We start from the raw sequence: 26,757 nt of genomic DNA, 5'->3' as shown, positions 1-26,757 counted from the left end.
CTTAATGGCAGGCCTAAGCGGTTTACAAATGAAAACCAACTACAGTACACAAGGATTAAAATATAAACATACGTACAAGTTTGGACTTCTGGTTCAGGATTTGGTTCATTGGATGTTTTTCCCACTATGATGTTTAGGATTAGGTATGAAAATTTAGTATCAGCTTTAGGTACAGTACTAAATGGGCTGTCTCTTTTTAGCGTGGTGTAGTGGTTAGAGTGTCAGACTGGGGCCTGGGATACCAAGGGTCAAATCCCCGCTCGTTCATGAAGCTCACTGGGTGACCTTGAGTCAGTCACTATCTCTCAGCCTAACCTACCTCACAGGGTTGTTGTGAGGATGAAATTGGGAGGGGGAGAACCATGTTTGTATGCCACTTTGAGCTCCTTGGAGGAAAGGTGAGATATATATGTAAATCAGTCAATCAATCAATCAGCTGCTGCCTTAGTGACTATATTATTTAGGCTGTATTCTCATATACGCTGGTTGCAGAGAGAAAAATAAGTTCCAGTCTAACATATGGGAGCCATTTATGATTATGATAAAGAAGAATGACTTCATTGAGTTTTAATTCATCATATTTAGTATCGCTTTGGCCATTGGCTCACATATAAGCAAACTGAACACTTAAGTATTCAAATAGTGAAGACTGTAAGCTAAGTTTTCTTGTTTGAACTTTTGGAATCTTTCTAGATAAGGAAACAATTACTGCCTCTTACATTTTTTTATGAAATCACTTGCTATTTCTGTCTGCAGAAGTTAAAGTTGGCCATTTCTAATACACTCATGTCCTTTATAAAAGCTATCATTTATTTTTCATGCCCTGCTGTGTCCATACTTCTGCAATTATTTGCTCCTGCTTGGTAACTATGGTTAAGATGAATCTTCAGAAAAAACCCGGAGCCCTTAAAATGTCATTGTCCCAAGCTTTATAATTATTTCTATTTTTTTTCATACATTCTAGGTAGAAAAGAAAGGAGAAAATGAAATAGGAGATGGAAACAAGGCACAAGATGGGGAAGAGGAGAGAAATGCAGAAAGGGAGCAGGATGGTGAAGTCTCCCAAGATTGCAAACCAGGTAGAGAAGTGCAGCTTCACTCTCCCAGCTGTGCACAGGCTTTAAAAGGTTTTCCTTGCAGTTCTAGGAATGTCCCATATATTTAGCTGTTACCGAGGTAGACTTTCCCTATCGCATGGGTTGCTGATACGGTGGCCAGTAGGCACAGATGCTCACGCATAGGCGTTTCCCTGGTGCTCACAGCCCCCCCTTCCAGATATTAAGCTTGAAACCTTATTGTGGAGCAGTTTTGGAGGGGGGAGGGGTTATAGTCAGGAAGGGAAGTGTTAACTTTCCCCTCTGGAGTTGTGTCTCCCCCAACACCTCCTCACACTGAGACTGGAAATAAGCTTTCTATTGCAATGGAAAAACTCCTTTCAGTGGAAGGGGGGGTTTCCGGGGAGGGGTTGCAGCTGCAGAATGAACTATTACCCATTTGATCCCCAGGAGTTATACACACCTCCAAACACAAAAATGGCCCCTATTGCAACCAGAACAAGGCTTCTTGCAAACCTAATTTCAGCAGGGGTGTCACAACTGGAGGGGGCGGTTCACCATTCCTTTCCCAGCTGTACCTCAGATTGCCTGCCTCTCTCTCTCTCCCCCCCCCCATTAGATTGGGAAAAAGCCTTCTATTGGGGCACCAGTAGAAGGTTTTTTCAAGCCTAATCGTTGTGTGTGGGGGGGTCTTCCTGGAGACTACAGTTGGGGAGGGAAGGTTAACCCTTGCCTCCCAGCTGCACTCCCCAAGAAACTATTCCCATTAGTTTTGGCGGGAGCAGGGGGAAGCAAAAACATTTTTTTCAAGCCTAGTAGCTGCTGGGGGAGAGAAGTGAGTGCGGTTGCAGTGCATGAGTGGTTGTGGCCGGTGCAGACATGTGCCTGAGTTTCTCCAATTTGCAAATGTGCCCGCAGGTCCAAAAAACATTGGGAACCTCTGCCCGATCATAACGTGTCAGCTTTGGAGTACAGTAGTAAATATTCAGGCTTCATCTCACGAGCTTGGCTCAGGCACTAAATCTTGATTTGAAATTCTTTCATGCCTCTATGAGGACCTCTGTTCTTCTTGGCTGTATGCTCTGGGTCCCAGATGCCTCGTCTGAAAGGGCTGCGTTGTTGCCTCTTGCTCAGCCGCTGGCTCAGCCTTCATCAGAAGGTGGGGGCTGTGCTCCCACTCGCCTTTCACACTTCCCAGTCAAGAGAGCGCTGCTTCAGTACCTTGCAGTGTTCTGTAAATTTCACTTGCCATAAGCTCTAATTTCAATCATTGAAATAGATCTGCGCTTTAGAAAAATGATTGAGTCAGTTGTATTTGAAGCCTGCTTTTTTGAAATCTAAATAGATGTTTGTTTTAATGCCTTTAACAGTGAAATAAGAGAAGCTATTCATTTGCATAGTGAAAAAAAGGTGAGCTGGTGGAGCCCTTAGTGAAAATATCATCGTTAACTTTAGTAATGAGAGGAGGGTGACAGCCAAATGACTATTTCTCAAGTCCAGGATGATGGGCAAAAATGTCCTTTGTGCTGGCTCTGGGCGCTGTTAGGAAGCGCAAGCATAAGGACACCCAAATCTTCTGCAGCAGTTCCCTGACTTTATTTATTTATTTATTGCATTTGTATACCACCCCAAAGCTGAAGCTCTGTGGGCGGTTTACAATTAAAAACATTAAAAACAAATACATAAATTTAAAAACACATTTTTAAAACAACAATTTAAAAACACATGACTTTAGCCTTATAAGTGACTGGTTCTCTTTCTCAAATGGAAGGGAACATTTCAAATGGGTACGTTGAGCACAACGCATTCTTTTTTGTGGGGGAGCAAGGTAGAGAGAATCATAAAGTGCCCATTTTCTCAGCTGTTCTAAGGAGGGCAGACAAGACAACAATGAATACAACAGTGTTGTATATCTGAAAGTGCTTCATGGTCTTTTATGCTAGAAGTTGAGTGCTACACAGTGCATCAGGATGAGGCAATGGCATCAGCAGCGGTGAAAAGGGGATGCATGGGCCTAACTAAGAACATTTCATTTAGATGAGGAGGACACAGGTGAGAAGAAGCAGAACCTTGATGTGTGCAAAGACAAGGAAGGCGACGCTGGGAAGAAGAGAGCGGAGCACGAAATCTCCGAAGGGAACGTTGCGACGGCTGCAGCTGCTGCTCTTGCTTCGGCTGCCACCAAAGCCAAGGTTTGTCGTGTGCAGATTTCCACTGCATCCGGTTTCCGGTGCTGTTCAGGGAACGCTTTTGAAATGATCCCATTGTTGCAAAGCACCGGGACTTGTTTCTGTTTCTTGTGCGTTTCAAAATGCACTTTCTGTGCTCCTCAGCTTCAGCTGCGTGAATGTTATCGTTTAATGAAATTTGTTTCCCTTTGAATGGTTTAAGGCTGCTATTGTAAGCTTATTAAAAGGCACAGTGAGGGAACCCTTCCAGAAAGTTTGTCAGCTTCTTTTTCAGTGTTTGATGAGCTGTTTCTTTTGGTGACATGAAGATTCAAGAATTGAGCCGAGCGTTCCTTCCTCACAAGCCCATTAACATTTACTTAGGAGGTTAATGCGTTCCAACCAGAACACATAAAGTGTGGCTGAAGGAAGCCCTTGTGTTGGATTTCCTCATTTGCTGTGCTTCAGTGCTGGCTGCAAAACAGCAGTTCTTCTTCAGCTCTGTTCTCCATTTTCCGGTTTCCAGGCTAATGCACAGAGACCCCCCACCCCCCATGCCAAGGCTCACCTGCTACTCCCACACCCAGTTCCTTAGGATCTGCTCCTTCAAAAAGAAGAGTAGCACTGTATTTGCCAATTGTTTCAGTCATGCATGGTGCTACTGTCACCAAATGCAGCATTATGTGTCCGTTTTCTAAAACAGAAAAATGTACCTGAACAAAGAAAAATATAGGGAAATAAGTGACAAAATAACATGTTAAAGCAATTTGGGCAAAGATAAGTGTTAGTGTGGAGGTTTCTCATTTAAGCATGGGAGCTTCCACAGCCTGATTTGGTTGGAGATTATACCTGCTTACTTGCTTGCTTGCTTCTGAAAATAAGTTGCCACGTATATGTGCAAAGTGATGGGCATCATTAAGACAAGCAATACAAATGCAAATAGGGATGAAATGCAATCTTCTGCAAAGGGGGGGCTGCCTTAGTAAAGCCTCCTTTCCTTTGCAGGCGAAGGCAGATGTGGGCAGAGAGAATCGATCTAGCTTATTGGCTTGCTCAGCGGTAGAGCCTTGGTTGTGCATATGGAATGTCCCTGGTTCAGTCCTTGGCATTTTCAGGTGGGGCTGGGAGAGACCCTTGTCTGAAACCCTGGAGAGTTGCAGCCAGGCTGTGTAGATAATGCTGAACTAGATGGGCCAGTGGTCCAACCTGGCATAACAAGGTAGCTGCCCTTGTAATGTGGTCAGTCTGAATGCCATAATAGCACAGGCATCTTGGGCTCATAGAAGACAATTCTGACCTGTGCTCTCCAGAGCTGAATCATAAGGCAACAGTGTTCTACCTCCACTGTCGGAGGCAGTATGCTTCTGAATGCCAGTTGCTGGGAATCTCAAGTGGGGAGATGGCTGTTGCACTCAGGTCCTGCTTTCAGGGTTCCCATTGGGCCACCTGGTTGGCCACTGTGGCAGCAGGATGCCAGAGTAGAAGGGCCATTCGTCAGACCCAGCAGGCGATTCTTAACGTTAGATCACCCTCCTTCCTGATTTGCAGGAAAAATCTTGGAAGTATTGTGTCCTTTAGCAGGCCATGTTTTGTGTCCGGGGTAGAAGTCAGTCACGTGTTTATTAAAACATGCTCCAGTAATGCCAGTTCAGTTTGACAGCTTTCCCAGAGGTTCCCTAATACTAACTGGAGCGTCAAAACAATCTTGAGCAATCTTTCACATTAACATGAATAATTCAATTTATGGAAACATTAGGATAAATGAAGTTACTATATTAGTAGAAATCTAATATGCTACCTTGTAGATTGTCATAATAAGCTCCAGTTTAAAGTTGTACAGTTTCAAATTTGGTCATTCAGTAGCCTATGGATCAGTACTCCAGGCTAGCAACAGAAGAGGATATAACAGTGGCTACTTTGGCCCTCTAATAAATCTTGACATTAAACAGATTCCCAGGCAAATACTGTAGATAGCATAGAAATAAGCTGCTGTTGAGCCTTCAACCCTGACTTGCTTGTTGCATCCCAATGCAATCTCAGCACCATCTAGTTCACGTTTTCAAAGCACTTTAAAGTCATATGTTCAGCGAGACTCCAAAAATCTTAGGAAGGTTACTGTTGTCAGGTCAGGAAGCAGGAAATGAAAATGTAATAAATGTTCTATACAAATAAAAGAGAGAGCCAGTGTGGTGTAGTGGTTGTTGGACTACGACCTGGGAGACCAGGGTTCGAATCCCCACACAGCCATGAAGCTCACTGGGTGACCTTGGGCCAGTCACTGCCTCTCAGCCTCAGAGGAAGGCAGTGGTAAAACCACCTCTGAATACCGCTTATTATGAAAACCCTATTCGTAGGGTCGCCATAAGTCGGAATTGACTTGAAGGCAGTCCATTTCACAAATGAAAAATCTAGGACACCTTTGCTATTTGGTGCTGCAAAGCATTTAATTGTTTAGCTTGCATATAGGTAAGCTGTGTGTGTGGCTTTTTTTCCTCAGCATCTAGCAGCTGTTGAGGAGAGAAAGATCAAGTCCTTGGTCGCCCTCCTGGTGGAAACACAAATGAAGAAACTGGAGATCAAACTCCGTCACTTTGAGGAGCTGGAAACGATAATGGACAGAGAGAAAGAGGCGGTAAGATTGGGCGAAGGGGGATGTTTCTTTTAATGCTTGCTGCCCCTTAAAAGCTCAGGGGCATTGGAATTGGGGGGCATTTAAATGCATCAGCATTTAAATGCATGGCTTTTAAAAAAACCTCAAGTGCCAGCGAGATGCTCTGTGAGCATAATTGCCTACTTTCTCTAACCTGCTGTAGGCTGGTGATAATGTCTTGCATTTGGGCAAATACACATCAACAGATGTAGATACACATCAATAGAAGTCTCTTTGTATGGTTTGAACAGATTTAAGTGTGATTGCATATGTGTTTGTGGAGCGGTTACTTAAGCCAATCCTGTCAGCATCATTCAGAGCATGGTATTCCCGATCTCTATGTATGGATGTGAAAGTTGGACAGTGAAAAAAGGAGATAAGAGAAAAATCAACTCCTTTGAAATGTGGTGTTGGAGGAGAGCTATGCGCATATCACGAAAAAGACAAATAATTGAGTGTTAGAACAAATTAAACCAGAACTGTCATTAGAAGCTAAAATGATGAAACTGAGGTTATCATATGTTTGGACACATCATGAGAAGACATAATTCACTAGAAAAGACCATAATTCTGGGAAAAACAGAAGGGAGTAAAAAAAGAGGAAGGCCAAACAAGAGATGGATTGATTCCATAAAGGAAGCCACAGACCTGAACTTACAAGATCTGAACAGGGTGGTTCATGACAGATGCTCTTGGTGGTTACTGATTCATAGGGTCGCCATAAGTCGTAATCGACTTGAAGGCACGTAACAACAACAACACGTTTACCTGGTACTTGTTTCCTGCTTGTTCATGATACAGCATAAAGTGGAGTAGGGTTTGAGACACTGAGGATTGCTTCAAAATGGAGAATACTGTTTTGGTTCCCAGACAGCCTTTTCCTTGGTCAAGCTGCTTTTTAGACAGGTTCTAAACTCCCAGGGTTCATCTACAATACCACCTTAAGCCAGTATCGACTTAATTTGATTGCAGTAACCATCCCATGGATCCCTTGAGAGGACGACAGTTTTCTTTCATCTGGGATATATCACTAGAAATTCCTGGGGCCCCTCACAAGTCCCTAACTCTCAAATGTCAGACAAGCGGTTATTGGCAGTGAAAGGAGCATTATCCATCTTAAACAGGACATGAACAACATTATCAAGGATTGGGTCCCAGGAACCTTAGCCAGCCGTGGTTTATTTTTTCCATCTACCCTTTGGAGGTATATGTTGACTGCAGACTGAGGGACGTGTGGAGACCTTTTTGCCTACAGGAAGAGGAACATTGTTGTTGCTTAGAGAAAGAGAGCAGCTGTGGCTGCTACTTTGGTTCTTACACACAGCATTTGTTCCAGCTGCCCAGGGAGTGAGAGCTATTATTGCTGTTTGCTCCTGTCTTCTTTTGATTGTCATCATTGCTGTGCTTCTCATTGAACTGCTTGTACTGGGAAGATCTGCTGCTGGGCATAATTAAGATGGCGGCGTAAGAGCTCGCTACGGCTGGAGCTCCGCCACCATATGTTTCTTTTAACACCTTTTAATCACCTTTTAGCGTTATTTTTGGGATCAGGAACGCCTCCCCTCCATTTTATAACTTGCAATAAGTTTGGCTGTGTTTTAATTTGTTTGTTTGTTTGTCTGTCTGTTGTGTGAATGAGATTGAGTGAATGTGTGTTTGTGTTTATGTTGTTTAAGTGTTTTGCTGTATTAGATTTATTTTAAGATGTGCCTGGGAGAACATGCCTTGGGCCTCGCAGGGAGATTTTCGGGGGCCCCAATTAACGTTGTGACGGGTAATGGGAGGTATGGCGTTGGGAGGAGAACGTGCCAGGTAAGGGGAACTCGTCCCAGACAAGTTGTGTCTGTGCCTTGTTCCGGTTCTCCTCCTATCCACAGGACTGTTGGTTGTACTGTCAGCCAGCTCTCGGATCTCCAGGTGCTGCTTTTAAATGCTAGGTTGGTCGTTAATAAACCCCCCCTTATCCACGATTTGATTGTGGAGAAGGGTGCCGACCTTGTGTGTATTACCGAAACCTGGGTGGGTGAGCAGGGAGGAGTTGCTCTTTCCCAGCTTTGCCCACCTGGGTATTCGGTGCAGCACTGTGGTAGATCTGAGGGCCGGGGAGGCGGGGTTGCTGTGGTCTATCGGAGTTCTTTCTCTCTCACTAAGCACCCTGTCCAGACGGCGACTGGTTTGGAGTGTCTTCATCTTGTGCTGGGCCAAGGAGACAGATTGGGAATACTATTGGTGTACCGCCCACCTTGCTGCCCAATGGCTTCCCTAGCTGAGCTGACGGAGATAGTCTCGGAGGTATTGTTGAGATCCCCCAGACTTGTGGTACTGGGGGATGTCAACATTCATGCCGAGGCTGTCTTGTTTGGGGCAGCTCAGGACTTCATGGCCTCCATGACAACCATGGGGCTGTCTCAAGTTGCTACTGGCCCGACGCATGTATCAGGACATACTCTTGATTTGATCTTCGCCACTGGTCATGGAGATGGTGATCTGGCGGTGGGGTGTTTTTCATCTACTCCATTGTCATGGACAGATCACCGCTTGCTGAGCTTTAGACTCACGGCAACCCTTTCCCTCTGCAGAGGTGGGGGACCTATTAAGTTGGTCCGCTCCCGGAGGCTTATGGATCCTGTTGCTTTCCAGAGCGCTCTGGGAGTTTTTCCGGCTGATAGCACTGGCGCTCCTGTCAAGGCCATGGTCGATCTGTGGAATGCGGAGATGACCCGGGCCATTGACATGATCGCTCCCGCGCGCCCCCTTCGGTGCAGAACTCAAACAGCACCGTGGTATACCCCAGAGCTGAGAGTGATGAAGCAAGAGAGAAGGAGGCTAGAGTGCAGGTGGAGGCGAACTCCTGATGGATGTAGTCATTCTTTGGTGAGTGCTTCCACTAAGTTGTATGTAAAAGCGGTTAGGGCGGCAAAAAAGTCATATTTTGCTGCCACCATTAGATCATCTCTTTGCCGCCCAGCGGAGCTTTTTAGGGTGGTACGAGGGCTTTTACATTCTGGCCCTCCTGATACTAAGGAAACATCGGAAGCTCGCTGCAACGAATTTGCGGAGCACTTCCAGGATAAGATTGCTTGCATCCGTCGGGACTTAGACTCTGATGTTATGACAGATGACTCCATTGAAGTGTCCAGAGCGCGGTCTTGTCCTTCATTGTTGGATGAGTTTCAGTTGGTGCAGCTCGAGGAAGTGGACAAGGTGCTTGGAATGGTGCGGGCGACCACGTCTGCCCTTGATCCTTGCCCATCTTGGCTGGTGAAGGCCAGCAGGGCTGTAACCACCGGCTGGGCCAAAGAGGTGATAAACGCCTCCTTGAGAGAGGGAGTAGTCCCTGGTAGTCTCAAGGAGACAGTAGTGAGACCTCTTCTAAAGAAACCTTCTTTGGACCCAGATATTTTGAACAACTATAGACCGGTGGCGAATGTCCCTTTTTTGGGCAAGGTCCTGGAGCGGGTGGTCGCCAGCCAGCTCCAGGCGCTCTTGGATGAAACCGATTATCTGGATCCGTTTCAATCCGGTTTTAGGCCTGGTTTTGGCACTGAAACAGCCTTGGTTGCCCTGTATGATGACCTTTGTCGGGAGAGGGACAGGGGGAGTGTGACCCTGTTGATTCTCCTTGATCTCTCAGCGGCGTTTGATACCATCAACCATGGTATCCTTCTGGGGAGGCTCGCGGAGTTGGGAGTTGGGGGCACTGCTTGGCAGTGGCTCTGCTCCTACTTAGCGGATCGTCGCCAGAAGGTAGTGCTTGGGGAACATTGCTCGACACCCTGGACTCTCCATTGTGGAGTCCCTCAGGGGTCGGTCTTGTCCCCCATGCTCTTTAACATCTACATGCAGCCTCTGGGTGTGGTCATCAGGAGTTTTGGAGTGCGTTGCCATCAGTACGCTGATGACACGCAACTCTACTTCTCCTTTTCACCTTCTTCAGGTGAGGCTGTTGATGTGCTGAACCGTTGCCTGACCGCGATAATGGACTGGATGAGAGCTAATAAACTGAAACTTAATCCAGACAAGACTGAGACACTGTTGGTGAGCTCTTTACCTGCCCAGATGGTGGATGTTCATCCTGTTCTAGATGGGGTTACACTCCCCTTGAAGGAACAGGTTCGTAGCTTGGGGGTCCTTTTTGACCCTTCCTTGTCGCTTGAGGCTCAAGTGGCCTCGGTGGCACGGAATGCGTTTTACCATCTTCGCTTAGTAGCCCAACTACGCCCCTATCTGGACAGTGACGATCTCGCCTCAGTTGTTCACGCTCTGGTAACCTCTAGACTGGACTACTGTAATGCGCTCTACGTAGGGCTACCCTTGAAGACCGTTCGGAAACTTCAGCTAGTGCAAAATGCGGCAGCCAGGTTGTTAACGAGGACCCGCTGGTCTGCACATATAACACCTGTCCTGGCCCGCCTGCACTGGCTGCCTATTTGTTTCTGAGCCAGATTCAAGGTGCTGGTTTTGACCTATAAAGCCTTACACGGTGTGGGACCACAATACCTTGTGGAACGCCTCTCCCGCTATGAACCTACCCGTTCACTTCGTTCAGTATCCAAGGCCCTCCTCCGGGTACCAACTCATCAGGATGCCCGGAGGATTGTTATTAGATCTAGGGCCTTTTCTGTGGTGGCCCCCGAACTGTGGAACAGCCTACCTGTGGAGATACGCCTGGCGCCTTCGGTACTTTCTTTTAGGCGCCAGGTTAAGACCTGGCTATACTCCCAGGCATTTTAATGTTCAATGTGTTTCATTTAAATTTTTTTTTTTTCGTTTAACTTGTTGCTGATTTTATTGTAATTTTATTGTAATATTGTATTTTAATCTTGTTTTGTTCACCGCCCAGAGAGCTATTCGCTATGGGCGGTTTAAAAATGAAATAAATAAAATAAATAATACATAATAAATAAATAGATCCCTTAAGAAGTTGGAGAGATGTCCAGGGTCAGACCTTGGTGAGAAAGTTAAAGGCGAGACTGGGGGCAACTGTAAGGCTGGTGCTGATAGCTGGGGTATGTGAGCACCTGCAGGGACCCTCTGCTGCTCTTCTCGGTGTCGGATGCATCCCTGCTAAAGATCTTTGTAGGGCTAGGGCCAAGGCAAGCAGCTGCAGGAGTTAAAGGAGCCAGGAGTGGGTGGGCTCAGGTGCCCAATCCAGAAGAGTTGGGCAGCTGGCTAGCTGTGCAAAAATGGAGTAAAAAAATGTTAGAGAAGTGAAGGTTGGCAGACCAAAGCAGACGTTGACCAAAAGTCAGCCACCGCATGCTTACACCTCCCAGCTGGTCGACATAGGTTACATCTTTGAAGTACTAAATAAATGTGACTTAGCCACCATCTACACCAGGGGTGGAGAATCTGGGGCCCTCTAGGAAGCGTTGGACTACAGCTCCCATCATCCCTGATTGACGGCCATGCTGTCAAATAACTGCAAAAGATTGATGGAGTAGGAGTTCCTTTGTAGAAGCCATGCTGATTATTCCACAACAAGACTTGTCCTTCATCATGCTTAATAACTCCAGTTTTAATCATGCTGTCTGCCTGTTTTACCTAGAACATAAATCTGAGTTGCTAGTGAAACTTTCTCTTCTACTCCAGAAAGGAGGCTGGTTGTAGTGACCAAGTTGCAATTCTTTTAGAAAACCTGAGATTTCACATTTGAGTACTGAAAACTGTGGGTGGATGCTGTCCAGATCCTGTTCCTTATTAATTTTTAGTTTGCTTATTAGCCCTAGAATTTCATCTCACATCACCTCAATTTGATTTGATAGGAGTTGTAGTCCAAGAGTATCTGGGGGGCCAGTGGTTCCCCACCACTGGTCTGTAAGGATATTTTTTCTGCTTACCTTTTTACCCTGTGTGTAATGCACAAGATTACACTGCTGCCACTTCATTCTGCGTGGCAGACAGCTCTGAATTTGTGCAGGTCTCCACTAGCAAAAGCATGGGGAGCTGTCTTGAACAGGGCCTTCGCATTGCAAGAAAAGTTGTGAGAGGAAGTCCTTAGCTAGTTATGTACTAAAACAGCTAGCAGCTTAGTCCAGCCTTCAAAAGCCAGGCTAGTTGTGTTTTCTTCTCTTCACAAAGAGGTCAGAGATTGTCCCCTTGATCGATTGCTCTTGCTTTCTATGTGGGCAGGCCCATAGGAAAGCAATGGTATGGAGCATCCCTCGTTAACCTTGCTGGTTGGTGCTGATGGGAATCATAGTCCAACAACATCTGGAGGGCACCAGGTTAGCGAAGGGTGGTGTAGAATCATCTAGCCCCAGTCCGTACTGAATGGAAGTTGCCCTCTCTCTCTTGCTGTCACATATATGCACAAAACCCTACACTTGCACTGTGTTTTGCTCTTAAACGGAGGAAGCAGGCTGGAGGCCAGAGTGGGGGCTTGTGTTTCCTACAAGGCAACAAAGAGACAAGGAGGAGCTTGGGTCCTCTTGGGGAGAACCCCCCACCACTTTCTGAGAGGACTTTGGCATTAAGCCATATAATAGGCCAGTCATCTAATGCATCTTGGCTGCCACAAGGGATTGTCCTCCTTCTTTCGTACTGAATGGGGAGGTTTGGAGTATCATGGCAGGCATTCTAGGTGAGAAGACAGTAGCTCCCCTCTTTTAGGACATCCCACTGTAAACTTGGCAAGCTAGCTTGCCCTGGACTTGAGAAGATCTGCAGTGCTGCCCAGGACTCTAGAATTCTCCAGGATAACAGGCTGCCTGTGTGCACTTTCCAAAGAGAGATCTGGGAGAACGGATTTCCATCCTTGTGCTTTTCCTTTGAAGGGTCAGACAGCACTTACAGGGGATATATTGCCCAGAGACTGACCCATAATAACCTTCTAGGTTCTTCTGGCTTGATCCCTCGCAGTTCTCCTCCTGTGTTAGGGTCATGCTAGACAAGCTGATTAAAAGAAAAATGAAAAACTCCACAACTACCAAATGATCAGCATGGAGGTACCCAAGCTAGGTTGGGATGGTGGAATGTGAAGAGGAGGCTCTTAGCTCCTTGCCTCGGCCATGTTGCCAATCAGAATTGTCTACACTGACAAAAGTAGCTCTCCTGGATTCCAGACAGGATTTCAGCCCTACCTGGGGATGCCAGAGAATTGAACCTGGGACCCTCTGTATGCAAAACAGGTGCTCTGCCAGTGCATTTTCTTGCTGGCATGCATCATCAGACATGGCAGACTGCTAAAAGTGCTGCAGAAGCTGCATCCATCTGGTTCGCCTGTGGAGTCGGTACGCCAAACCTCCGACTCTTTCATAAATGGCAAATGTATATTAACTAGTAATAACAAATTTACTGTAGTAAAATGGTAGCACAAGGCATTTCATCACCACCACGCGAATCATCAGGCTAGATTGATAGAACATAACATATATTTATTTGATTAAAATTTCTGAACAAGAAAACTTTCCTAAATTCCTATGAAAGTTTTTATTTTGAAGCCAGAGTCGGCACATTTCTACAGACTCCGACTTCACCCAAAATTGCTTCCGACTCCGACTCCACAGCCCTGGTCAGGAGGAGTCTAATCTCTCCCCAGCCAGCCAGCCACCCAACACACACACCTTGGATTGGTATCTTCAGCTCTTCTGCTGTGCCTGTCTTCTTTGCTCGTCCCTGCCATTGTGAATTTAGACCCCTTTGCCGATTGGCAGATAAGGAAAGAACTGTTGCTAAGAGGAAGTGTTCCATTGGTTTCCTTACCTTTAAGGAAAATACTCTGTTGCAGGAGCCATTTTCACTTCATATTTAAGTATTTGATCATTTTTCTTTCTGTGTCTCCCTTTAAAAAAAAACAAAAAACCTTTCCCTTTGGAGATACATCTGAAAATTTCCCACCCAAAAGCTCTTGGTGGTTAAAAATACAGTTTTAGTCTTTTGCTGTGTGTGACTTGCCCAAAACCCTTCATTGCATAATAAAAACTGTTCCCCCATTGTCTGGAAGCTGGGAGTAGAGGAGGGGAGTCGACAGGTTTATACATAATATGGTTTAATTTGTAAACTGAAGCCATTTTTGTGCTGTCAATGTAAATTGTACTCAAGTTAAGATTACATAAATAAGAGGCTTGTTTATCCAGAAATTGTGGCAGAGTGCATTACTATGTACAGTTGACATTGATACGATTCCTGTAGCAGCATTTTCACTTGCACCTGGCACTTAGTTGAAATTTCCCATTGCAAGATCCTATTTTAAACAATGAAATTATGATTTGTATAAAGCTGTCCAGTGAATTTGAAGCAAGATTGAGATCCAGGGCGCACTCTGCATGAGAATTCCATTGGTGGTTATTCAAGAGAATGCACCACAGGCTGAACCCGGCCTGTGTTTCTTTCGTGCTTGGGAGATTTCATTGTGCATGAGCAGAATTCAAGATCTTATGCAAAATTTTACTTCCTCGGATCCTGTTTTATTTCCTGTTTTCATAAAAAAGCTTGAGAATATCCTGGGAAGATAATCTTGTTGGCCTTTCCACTCGAGTCACTGTTTTTAAAAAAACAAAACCCAGCCCCTTTGCCTTCCTTCCATTTGTCATCCCTTCCAAAAAAAATATTATAGGTTTTAATAAACAACAACCAGGAACTGTATAAACCAAACAGGTGCCTACGGATTTGCTTTACTTTTGTGATATGCATGTGACTATCAAGCTTGGCAGACAGCTGGTATACCATGGTGGGGAGGAGAGCCTGGCTGGGAGTCCAGAGTCTGTGAGTTCAAATCCCCGCTCGTGTCTCCTGGGTGTCAAGGGCCAGCTAAAGATCACCCCACAGTGAATGGCTCAGAGGTTTCATGCCCTGCCACCTGTGCAGCCGTGGGCAAGCTGCATAATCCCAAGGAGCCCAGTTGCCTCCCAGCTGGTAGTTGTGGACCAGGAAGGGGCTGGTTTGTGCAGCTGTGGCCAGCTGAGCAGGCCCTAGCCAGCTGGGGAGGACTAGCCTTAGAGGGAGGCAATGGTAAACCCCTCTGAATACCGCTTACCATGAAAACCCTCTTCATAGGGTAGCCAGAAGTCAGGATCGACAAAGGCAGTCCATTTCCATTTCATCAAGCTTGGTAATGCAGCATTTGAGGTTTTGTGGCTCACCTGAGAATGACCCCTCTTTGGGTTAGATAGCCTGACTCTTGTCATGTGAAGCCCACTTTGAGGCAGCCTCTTTCGTCTACAAATACCTACAGCCCTGCTCACGGTCAGCTCTCCCTAGCCCAAAAGGATTTACTTCATTCAGTTGCTGTCTCTGTTCCTGCCTAGCTTTGCCATCCTGTAGCAGATACCGAGTACCATGCACAACTTGGTTTCAGTGTGATTTTTCTCTTGTTGCTTTCTACGTGGCCTTGATACTAGAAACTGAAGTTGATTGTGCTGAGTTCTCTACCGAATCAGAAGACACAATGAATTTGCAGTTACATTGCCAATTTGAATGACAATCCTTTGGGATGGTGTAGAAGAGTCTTCTTGCTGCTGTTCTCCCAGGAAAGTTGGCCCAACAGTTCTTGACTGAGCACTAGAGGTGAACCTCCAGCCCGCAGACCTAATTAGGCCCACAAGGCTGCTTTGGCCAAGCCACACCTTATCTGCCCTACAGGGCTTGGATGAAAAGGGCATTGCAGGCACCACCGATCAGCCGACCTGCAAAGCCCCTCACACAGCACTGTCCAATCAGCTGCTTGATTGCTAACACTTGGCTGGCGCTGTGCACACTTTTTTTGTCTAGGTGGTTTGATTTCAAACTGCTCAGTCAATGGTGGGTCACCTAAAGTCATTGTGGCATCAGGTGATTGATAGATGGGCGGCCTCGCCCACCTGTCAGACTTGGCCCATGGGGTGTATGTGTGGAGATGAGGGTTTGCCTCACTGGCCATAACCCTTTCCCCACCCTGACCTGGGGCCTGCTTGTCTTTGCTTTGAATCTGCTTAGAGGCTCCTCTGCCTCATCTCTGTTTTAAGTACTGTGCCTCATGCTGCCTTAGGTTGTCATAGACCAGCCTTCTCTTTGCCTGCTGCTACCGGCTGGCCATCTGTCACCTCATTCATGGTTCTTCCCCTTTCCAAGCCTCTGCTATGTCCCCTCCTCCATTTTACTTCTACAGTGTAAATTCTGTTTAAGAGCTCATCTCACACTCGCTCCCATGTTCTGTGCAACACCTTGTACGCTGCTGCCCACCGCGTGGCAGGCAGGCATCGATGGTAGCTAGTTACACATTCTCTTTCTTCATCCAACCCTCCCCCCCCAATGATTGCAGCCAGCAAATGGCTTAGAGACTACAGCTTTCATCCATGCTAATAAAGGTATTGCCCAACAGTACATTTGTGAGCTTTTTTCTTATGGACCAACACAGCTGTCTGCTTTTTATGTGACTCTTAGATCTGCTGCTTGTTGCTAGCCATCCATTGCCCCTGTAGGGAGGATTGAGACAGACAATTTTAGCAGTACTGTAACTCTGGAATAGCTGTGGTGGAAAGAAAGAAATGCATTTCCATTGCCACAACAATGCCACTTTATTAAGCCTTTCTCTCTGAGACATTTCCAGCTGTGTATTCTGCTGTGAATTACCCCCCAGCTATTGAATCCTTTTTCACCCACACACCATTATATCACTTGGAAATGTGTCTGTTTAGTCAAGGACAAAGGAAACCATATTGGCGCAAATAAAACTCATCATAGTTGTTACATGTTGAAAAGCCCCCCCCCCCCCAAAAAAAAGTACTGGGAAGCAGCTGTGAGATCTCTACGTGGCATGTCGCAGAATGATGATGCTCTGCATGGTTGAGATCAGTTTTAAGCACTACTTGGTAGTGGCCCCTTGAGAACTTGGGAGTGCAGGGGAGATGCTTCTGGCAAGTCATCCTGTTCTAATTTTGAATACGGATTGAAATCCAGAATGCTTTTTGCTTTGAGGCCAGCACCCACCTGCTGAGCACACCAAAGTGTGCCTCATCTCCCAAATATTTGGGGCACCATTGTTTATACTTTTAGCTGTCCCATTCAAAAAAAAGATACTGTAGAGCTACAGAAAAGGGCAGCCAAAACAGTTATGGGGGGGTTTTGGAGCACCTTCTCTGTCAAGAGGCTAATATGTTTGGGGGCTTTTTAGTTTAGTAGAAAAGATTACCAAAGGGGAATGGGATAGAAGGATTGTAAAGCTATGGAGAAAGTGGAGAGAGTGTTTTTTTTCTCCCTTTCCTATAATGCTTGAACATAGACACATCCAATGAAATCGGCAGCAGATTCAGGATAGATTGAATGATGTTCATATAAAAATTGGGTACAAGGCAACTAACAGATGAAACTTATTGTTGTTATTGTTGTTGATGGTCATTGCTCCCTTTTATCTGCCTCGGCTCACGCATGGGAGTGAGTCCCTCGGGTCCATAACAGACTTAATGCTTATGAAAGCCTCTGCTGTTGAGCATATATTTCTGTAATGGATTCAAAATTCCTCCTCCTGTCTCAGCATGGGAAAAAGCATCTCTGAGGTGCATGGTGGATCTGTGGGGCAGGGTGTCAGATGAAAAGTGCTTGAGCTATCCTGTTCCTCTCACTGTCCTACGCTGCGCTATAGGTGCTGTATGTGGAAACTCAGCATGTGCCTGACCAGAGGATAATTGTGGGTCTTACTTTAAGAAAACATCAAGAAGTGCTGTAAAGACATTTATGTGGAAGGGGAAGCATGCGGGAGTTTTATGGCTTGGCGTTTAACTGCTAAGTTGTGAATCTCTTTTCCCCATCAGCTGGAGCAGCAGAGGCAGCAGCTGCTGACTGAACGCCAGAACTTTCACATGGAGCAGCTGAAGTACGCTGAGTTGCGCGCTCGCCAGCAACTGGAGCAACAGCACAGCCAGAATGCCCAGCAGTCACACCAGCATCCCAGCGGCCCCGGCATGAACCCTCTTGGGACATCCAGCCACCCGGGCTTGTTGCCTCACCAGCAGCCTCCTCCATATCCCATGATGCACCACCAGATGCCCCCTCCTCACCCCCCACAGCCAGGTAAGGGCTGGGGGGTAAAACCCCTTGTACTTTGGGGAGGCTTAGAAATCATCTGGGGCTGTGTGTGAGATGCTGGGTTCAGCAGAAGCTAAAGTAAGTGTGCTTGTTCTGACTGCAACATTTCATTTTTGCAGTGCGTCCCCCCCCCCCAATTCATAGCATTATGGCAGCAACTGGGAAGGAAAAGGTGCCTAAAGATAGAGCGGAAAGGAAGCAGGGTTCTGGATGACTAGAAATGTAGGGGTTTGTTTTTAAATGGAAAACAGAATTTTCAAGAAGCCAAACAATGGATCAGAGTCCATTATTCACTGTGCAGAGGGCATGCATCTCTCAACACAAGATCATTTTATCTTAGAGGTCTTGTCATTGTGAATCTCAAGTACCTCTCCTTCCATTTTCCTATTCTATCTGTTCTCAAAAAAGAATTTTTACCATCTGCATAGCTCTCTGTATGTGTGTGACAGAGAGCGCCTTCCCTCTGGCTTTGCACTGAGCATTTTGCTTAATGTCTTCATGACGTCTCTCCATTATAATGTTTCATGTCTTCAGTTTAGATCTTCCATTTGCTGGCTTTTCCAAAGAGCTGCTTTTGGCCATGTTTTTCCTCATCTGTCAATCTGTCAGCAGTCCGGAGGCAGAGGAATGAAAGGGGTCAAGGCTCCCATCAGATTACGGTGCACTCTGAGGGCAGTGCCATTCTAAATAGGGGCTGCTTGGTCTGGCTACATAGTATTCCCCCCCCCCAAGATGTTGCGTGACACACATGAGTTCACGCCAAGGCCTCGCAGTGCCCTATTGAAAGCACTCAAGGAGGGCTCTTCGAATCTAAGCCCTGTCTTAAAATGGCATCACTTCAAGAGATGCCTGTTTAGCCTTTTCCCAGAACCTCTTAGGAGAGGATTAAACAGCATATGGCTTTCTGAAAGTACCTGAAGACAGGCAATTCTGAACTCTGAGTATGCCAACAACGGTTCTTAGAAGTAAAGTGCATCCACAGGAGAGTGGTTCATCATGCCTTGGATTTCCAGGGCACAGCCTCTCTCTTTCCTCCCAACACCATCATCGCCAAAAAAATATTAGTGGGTCAGGGCCATTGACAGTGTTAACATGTTCATCTAAGTTATTGTCTATTGGTAGAGAAGTCCTGAGCTGCTCTGGCCTGACAACAGGCATGACTGGAGTGGAGGAGACTGCTGACAGGGATGACCCTTCCTCTGGGAGTGGCAGTCAGGGTCCTTCCAAATCTTCTGCCTCTTCAGGGGGAGGAGCCATCCTTCTCACCAGACTGACCCTGTCTGTGGGTCTGACAGGACATGGGTTTGGCTTGCTCTGTGGCGCTTTCCCGTCTGTGCAGATATTGTTTCCTCTCCATAGCTCCTCCTCTCCTGCTGGTTGTGCTGTGTGAGTGTGACATCTTCCCTTCCTTTTGCCTGTGTCCCCTTGGGCTTTGGGGTGGATTCCATTCTCCCCTGTTCCTCTGCAGCTCGGGTTGGGACAGGGTGGGGAAGCGGGCTTGTCTCTTTTCTGGATTTTCTATTACTGCCACTGGAGCCCAGAATACAAAGGGGAGGGAGGACCTGACTGGTCCTTGCGCTCCTGTTCTTCCTTGCTATCTGTGATGCAGACGTAACCACCATTGTGGCGGGAACGCCATTTTGAAAGGCTCTTTTCTGTTTACTATTTGCCTTACAGCACCTCACCCTTTTTCAGGTCACAGAGCATGGGGGTGTCTTGGTCTTTGCACCTCTGGTCTTCTTGGATGCAGACACCCAGAGGGCAGATTTTTTTTGGGGGGGAGGGTTCTCCTGCTCACTCTTTCCTCTTCTGGGTGGTCTAGTATCATGTGATGGCAGCAGTGACGGCTAATGTGGTTGTTGGGAGAAGAGGGGCTTGCTTTGGAGGCTACTTCCTGTCGAGGGGCTAATATGCTGGAGCACCTTTCTTCCTGCTCTGCGCAGGGTTGCCCCTTCTCTGCAGTTTGCTAGCCTTCTCATCTCCAGGGACGTTTCTCGGAGTTGAATGGCTGCCTACTTCCATTCACCCCTGTTCTCCTGTAGGGGCCGTTTGCTTCGCGTTTTCCCCACTTCTTGGACCTAATCATTGGTGTGGGCATGTTGCAATGGAACTCCTGGGTCTGGTTGCTCAAGGGGGGGTAAGAGGTTGACTCAAATGAGTCTGTGGACTCTGGGTCCAGGCATAGCATGCCAGTGATCTCTGGGTCATTGAGGCCTGCCCATGATATGGCAAGGGTCTCGGTTATTGAAGGCCAACACAAGGAGCTCCCACCAGCTGGGGAGTTTGCAAGGTCTTGTTCATGGCTGTTGATCTGTATCTGTTGGGGGCTCAGAAAGGCCATTCCGCCACATTCCCCTCCACCTCAGGGGATTGTTGAGAAGGGGCTGTTTCTGAGGAAGGGCTTGAGGTGGTTGCCCCACAAGAGGGCTTGTTTCCCTCTGGAGTTATCATGCTTTTTTTGACAAAAGCACACAGGCTGTTGTGGCTTTCAGAGGAGGAGTCTTCCGCTGAGGCTGCCAGGAATCCCCCAGTCCATGGGGCTTGCATGTTTTCTCCTTCTGCTGCCGCTAAGCCACCCATGGAGCCCTTTCACCAGTCGTTTGAGGATCTTTGGGATGCAGAATGGGTGCCTCCCCCAAAGTCGCAAATGTTCCCAAACTACCAAGCTTCATTAGTCCCTCCCTGATAAGGTAATGCAGCACCTTAGATTTCCTTCAGTGGCCCAACCCTTGGCCGTTTTGGCATTGAATGCCCCATTACCTCAGAAAGGGAGCCGCCGCCCCCCTCAAGATCCTTGCATTAAGCACGGAAGAGGCTCTTCAGTGTAGTTTTGAGGCGGACGCCATGTCTGTCAGGGCTGCTGTGGTCTCCATTTTCACTAGGGCTGTTTTCATGTGGGCTGAGGAGTTGGGGGCTGTGGAGGATGTCCACAAGTTTCTCAGACATCCTTTTAAAAATATCTCCCATGCCTCAGCCTTAACAGTGGATGCCTCATTGGATTTGCTCCAGTTTTCAGCTTGGTCAATGGTGGAGAAACATTTGGCTCAGACAGTGAGAGGTGAATCGGGCCTCGCAGCAGAAATTGGTCAGCCTCCTATTCGCTGGCTCGCAGCGTCTCCGGGAACCACTTGAAAACCATTTGCTTGAGATGAAGGACAAGAAAAAGGCACTTCCTTCAGTCAAGAAGGATGACAGGAAGGGGTGCTGAAATAGTTCCTTTCCTAACACAAAAGGCTTTGCGAAGCCAGAGGGTATACTCACTCAAAGGCTCCCTGGGGGTGGCCTAGTGGGGGCAGGGGGCAGTCTGACTCTAAGCAGGCTGGTGGTCCCTCCTCCTCCTCCTCCTCTTCTGGTCCCCAAAGGTGCCAAGAAGCCCACCTCCACCTGATGCAGCCAGGGTCTGGATCAGCTTCAGTGGGCATTCAGCTCCTGCAATTTGTGGACTGGTGGCACAGCATCACCTCAGACAGGTGGGTGCTAGACACTGTCACAGTCAGCTATGTGCTGGAATTCTCCCAAATTCCATACATCAGGTTTCTTCCAACATCCTGGAAATCTGACAAGCACCAGAATTACAGGAAGAACATCGGCCATTTCATAGCCTTTTGTGCAATAGAACCCGCTTCACAGGAGAGGTGTGGAGTTCATTCAATCTTTTTCTTTTTGCCCAAGGAAAATGGAGACATCAAGATGGAAACCCTTTGGTGAATTGACAAGGTGACCCATGATATTCTGATTAGCAAGCGAGCTAAATGTAGGCTGGATGGAACTACTATCAGGTGGATCCACAGTTGACTACAGAATCATACTCAGAGAGTGCTTATCAGTGATTCTTTCTCAAATTGCGGGGCGGTAACAAGCAGGGTACCTGAAATGAAGGCATAGTTAGGGGGAAATGGCCTGCTAACATTCTTTCCCCTGAATAACTGGCATAACTGGTGGTTGGTGATTGTCCAAATGGGGGGCGGTGGCAAGCAACTTCCTCACAGCAGTGTCAAAGGAATGAGCAACAAAGGTTGCACAAATGTTTGTCAGCTGCTGCTGCACTCTTTGCTTGATGGAAAGGGTGTAGGCAGCGCTCCCCCCTGTGGGCAGGCCCACAGTATGTGATGCATAGCTGCTTCTGGCTCCTTCATTATACAGCTTTCATCCTATGCTGAAGACGTACGTCTTCCGCCTCACCTTTGACGCTTGAGATATTGGGTGGTATTCAATGGTAGTCCTACGCAGAATGGACCTATTGAAGCGAATGGACATGAGTAACTTCATTAGCTTCGTTAATTTCAGTGTGTCTACTCTGGGTAGGACTTAGTTGAATATAACCCGTAGATATTGAGCAGGGGGTTGGCCTCGATGGCCGTATAGGCCCCTTCCAACTCTGCTATTCTATGATTATGTGATATCTAGGACCCACTATAGTTGTGATTGTAATTTGTTTTAATCAGCTTTTAATGTTGTATTTTACATTGTTGTGGCCCACTGTGAGATCTTGTGGTGAAGGATGATTGGTGGTGGTGGTGGTGATGATGATAAATATGGGGGAGGGGACAAAAGCCCTGTTTTCTTTTCTTTACTCAGTCATCTATGATCTGTGGAATGGGACACTTGTTTTCAGTTTAACCGGCCCAGTCTTCCCCAACCAACCAGGATTGATTACGTCAAAAGATAGAAATATATAAAATTACAGAATCTAAAATCAACTGCAGTATTACAAAAAAATGCAAGAGTAGAGGGGGTGGAATTAACAGAAACATTTCACCCCACCCCTCCAAAAGCCTAGCCAGAAAGGTGCACTTTGACCCACCAACAAAAGCTATACAGTGTTTAGTGCAAGACCCACGGCAGAGAGGTGTCCCTCCAGCACCTGGGGGCTCCCACTGGAGTATGCCATTGAAGCATCTCTTCTGTGGACTGTTGCTCAGCGACCTGATGAGTTTGCAGCACATGATGACTCTACATTGTAATTCAGCAAGCTTTTGAATTGGTTCTGTAAAATGGCCGGTTCTCTGGATGGCGTATGGGAGGCTGCCAGCACAACCTTGGATTAAGGCCCCCACCATCAGGCGGTGTACTGGAGTCCTCTCATGCTCATCCCGGAAGAAACATTCACAGGAAATATCTAGTGCTCTATTCCTTCCACACCCCTCACTCTGAGCAGCTGCTTCTTGAACTCTCTCATCTTACCTTTGCCTCCTTGCTCTTTTGCCTTGACCTCTGCTTGCAGTTCCTTGACTTCCAGCTCACCAGGTGCCTCGCTCCGTGCACCAGGTCTCTGTAGGGGAGCTTTGCGGCATCCGTCGAGCTTCAGAGAGAACTACAGAAGAACTACGACTTGCCTGCCTGATTTCTGCAAGAGTGATCTTGACAGCCAGAAAAGATGCAGGCTTTGGAAGCCTCTACAATCATCCGTAAACAGGTGTGTCTGTTAAAGGAAGAGAGTAAGGAGGCCCGAAGGTAGAGAGCACAGAGAGGGCACCAACCTACTTGACCACCTTCCTTGGTTTTGTGATGGCCTGGGAAAGGTTGCACACCTTTTACACAAGATTCTTCCCAGCAGCCATTTACCAGCGGGCAAGGCTTTGCCTCTTGGTGACACATGAAAAGCAGGACCCTTAATCCAACTGAGCATGAAAGGAAGTGTGAAGCTGGATGTTGCTGAAGCGACAGGACTGGGGAAGAGAGAGCTCAGGATAAGGTGACTGAACATACCTGTAAACCACTTACTGGCCCAAAACAGAAGAAAAGCAACATAACTGTGGTTTTCACATATCAGCTTTTATCGTGGTGTTTATTTTTTGACGCAGTTGGAGGAGGCAATGATGGCCACCAACTTGGACGACTTTAAAAGAGGATCAGACAAATTTGTGGAGGATAACAATATCAAAGGCTACTAGCCACATTGGCTATGCTCTGCCTCCACAGTTGGAGGGAGCGTGCTTCTGAATGCTGGCTGCTGGAAACTGCAGGGGAGGAGAGCGCTCTTATGCTCAGGTCCTGCCTGGGGGCTTCCCACTGGGGCATCTGGTTGGCCACTTTGAGGACTAGATGTGCCACTGGCCTGACCCAGGAGGCTCTTAGGTCCTTATATTCATCCAGCTGGAATCCACAATAATGCTGGGGAAAACAGCAGGGAGTAGAAAAAGAGGAAGGCCAAACAAGAGACGGATTGATTCCATGAAGGAAGCCACAGACCTGAACATACAAGATCTGAACAGGGTGGTTCAGGACAGATGCTCTTGGAGGTCGCTGATTCATAGGGTCGCCATAAGTCGTAGTCGACTTGAAGCCACATAACAACAACAACAGTGGGGGTGAGGGGAAATGTTTCATATCAGCAGCAGAGAAAGTGGTAGCAAAAGGCACAAGGACGACAGAGGCAACATACTCATTTAAAATGCCTGGGCAAACAAAAATGTCTTAATATGACACTGAAGAATTGCATCCACAAAAAAGGGCCCCGATTGAGCTGCTGGTTCACGTGTCCTCACGATTTTTCCATCGGGTTCATATATTACTGTCCAGATTTAGATCTCATTGCTCTTTTGAGTAGTTGATGGCTTAAAGCTGTTCACTGGAGAGAATCTGCAATCCATGTCAGTGGAGTTGTGCTCCACCATCCTTTGCTGCATTACAAAAAGATCTTGGGATGCTCCCCTCCAAAGAGGCAGTAGTGCAACCACTTGGGGGGCTGCGTAGTGCCTTTGGCCAGCCCTGGCTCCTGCTGCAGGTAGCCACTTTGGATGGTGTCCAAAAGCTCAGCCATAGCAGTAGCTATGTAACCCCATTGGTTAAAACCTGGCAATGCCAAAGGCTGCCTGTGCTGGGAGTCAGGGAGGGGGCATTGCCTCTCCTGTGTGTGCCAGAGGATGATGGAACCACATTGAACTGTACAGGCTTTTTATGCCCACAGAAGACACTTGAATGAGTTTCATCACTTGGCAACTCCTGACTGAGATCTTTTATTTAGGAGCAATAAATATTTTAAGGTAGCCAATGCAGTCTTGGCATTCCACGTAGCTAGCTTTATGTCTCAGCAGCTTTGCAAAAAATGTTACCTGCTGCAAGATGTGTTTGTGAGAAACTCCCTGAGCCTCCTTGGTGTCCGCTTGGTCTTGGCCCAGAAAATAACCCTCTCCGTGCGTTGGGCTGCTGTTTGGCTACTTGGTGTCTCTCTCTGACTGGCAGGGAATGGATTATCCTACTGGAGAGAAGGGATGCGCTCAGCAGCCAGACTTGGTGCTAAATTAGCAACTGTGCTTAATTATTCAGTACCTGGCTTTGCCGTTCTTCGGGTCTCCTGGGGAAGATGTGCTACAGAAAGGGCAGATTCCAGAGCTTGCCTAGTGGCATTAGACACCCAGGCCTGCTTTGTGGAATCCATTCATAATTTTGGGAGGGTGGGGGGAGGGTGCAAGCATGCCTAATGACACCTTGTTACCCCGCAGAAAGGACTCCCCTGTGATTTGCATACTCTCTTTGTCCCAGCAGATGCCTTGTGCACACTTTACAACACTTACCTTGCATTCAGCAAGCTTAATATCACCCACGGCCACGACATCCTGCTCAACCTTCGAATATCATTAATTGTGGGGGATTGCTGGCAGCTGTCTTGCTTTTGTCCCTTTGGGGAGCAGATGTGGGGAAGGATGTGTGGATTGGCCAAGAGCAAAAGCTGCAAGTCAAGTGCTCCCACAGTTCACATTTGCCTCAACTTAGTCACCTCCTCCCCCCCCCAAATAAAAATCTGTAATGTGGGGTTGAGATTACCTTAGCAGGGAGTTTTCAGAACATGATGTGACATGAATTGAGCACCTAGGAAAAGCCCTGAGTGCACTGATTTAATATACATTTGTTCTGACAGGGTTTTTTTGGGGGGGGGGTAAGCTGCTTTGAGCCCTGCAGAGGTGGCATAGAAATGTTTTGAAATAAACTGCATCAAATGCCTTTCTGGTATGTTGAGGCTGATCACATCCTACTTGGAGGGCTCCAGCACCTAATGGTCGATCACTTAACAAAATGTGGCTGGTCAGTGGTCAGTAAATGTGTCAGGACGGTCCCCGAGGGTCTCTCCAGGCACCGGCTTCCCTATACAGTCAATGCGCACATCTGTATCATGCAGCATATGTGAGTGTGATGCTTCACAGCACGTTTCTGGCACCTAGGTGAGGAGAAGAGCTGAAGGTAGAAGGATTTTTCGGTAGACTGCCTCTCACCATAGTGAACCTGTCCACCTTCTCTCATGAAACATCTGCCAGTGGTTTTTTCCCCTTATGTAGGTCACGCTTCACTGTATGGGGTTTTGTGTTTTGGTCTGCTGTAGCCTCTGAGTTTCATGTTGCATTTTCTTCTTTCTTCCCAAGAGCAATTTTTTTTGGGGGGGTGGTGGTTTTTTGTCTGCTGACGGGAATGCCCAAAGTGCTTAATTCATGTTTGAGTGGGGATTTTACCCCCTATGGATGGTCTTGGCTGTGTTATTTGTCAGGCTGAAAGCTGCTGTGATGAGAGGGTCGCCTGGAAGCATCTCCTGCCTTAACAGATCCTCACGTCTCTGCTGCAAGAATAATGTTAGCCGGGAGATGGGAGGCCATTTTCTCAGGCGCTGCTGGTTTAGAAAGAGGCAGGCAGGCAGACAACGGGCGCCGTTGCCAGTGAAATACAAAGAACCCTCCTCTTCCCAGCTGAAATGTAGGTCAGGGCATCCCAAGAGCTTTTCTTACCACCACCACCCATTTCTCCTGGGAAGGAGGAGAGGGCAGAATAACAGTTTTTAAATTGTTCATTCAGAACATTCAGAGCACTTCACAAGCATTCAATAATTCTTACAACATCCCAGTAAGGTAGGCCATGGTTGTTATCCTCATACTTGTGGGTGAGGCTGAGA

The 26,757-nt window shown here is 47.0% G+C and overlaps 1 protein-coding gene across 2 annotated transcripts in view; it reads left to right on the top strand.

The window, feature by feature from the left end:
* Nucleotides 1–26,757, top strand: part of SMARCC1 (SWI/SNF related, matrix associated, actin dependent regulator of chromatin subfamily c member 1) — a 135,161-nt gene that overhangs the window by 96,461 nt on the left and 11,943 nt on the right. Inside the window, exons 23-26 of one of the 2 annotated variants that reach the window (XM_061586162.1) lie at nt 965–1,079; nt 3,093–3,247; nt 5,721–5,855; nt 17,603–17,861. In XM_061586162.1, coding sequence (XP_061442146.1) covers nt 965–1,079; nt 3,093–3,247; nt 5,721–5,855; nt 17,603–17,861 — 664 coding nt within the window. The remainder of the gene's footprint in view (nt 1–964; nt 1,080–3,092; nt 3,248–5,720; nt 5,856–17,602; nt 17,862–26,757) is intronic. The other variant, XM_061586163.1, reaches the window with a different exon arrangement.

This window comes from Rhineura floridana, chromosome 10 (assembly GCF_030035675.1).
Source record: "Rhineura floridana isolate rRhiFlo1 chromosome 10, rRhiFlo1.hap2, whole genome shotgun sequence".
NCBI classification, from domain to species: domain Eukaryota; kingdom Metazoa; phylum Chordata; class Lepidosauria; order Squamata; family Rhineuridae; genus Rhineura; species Rhineura floridana.
Note: the sequence above shows the minus strand (reverse complement) of the source record. Positions and strands in the feature narration are given on the sequence as shown.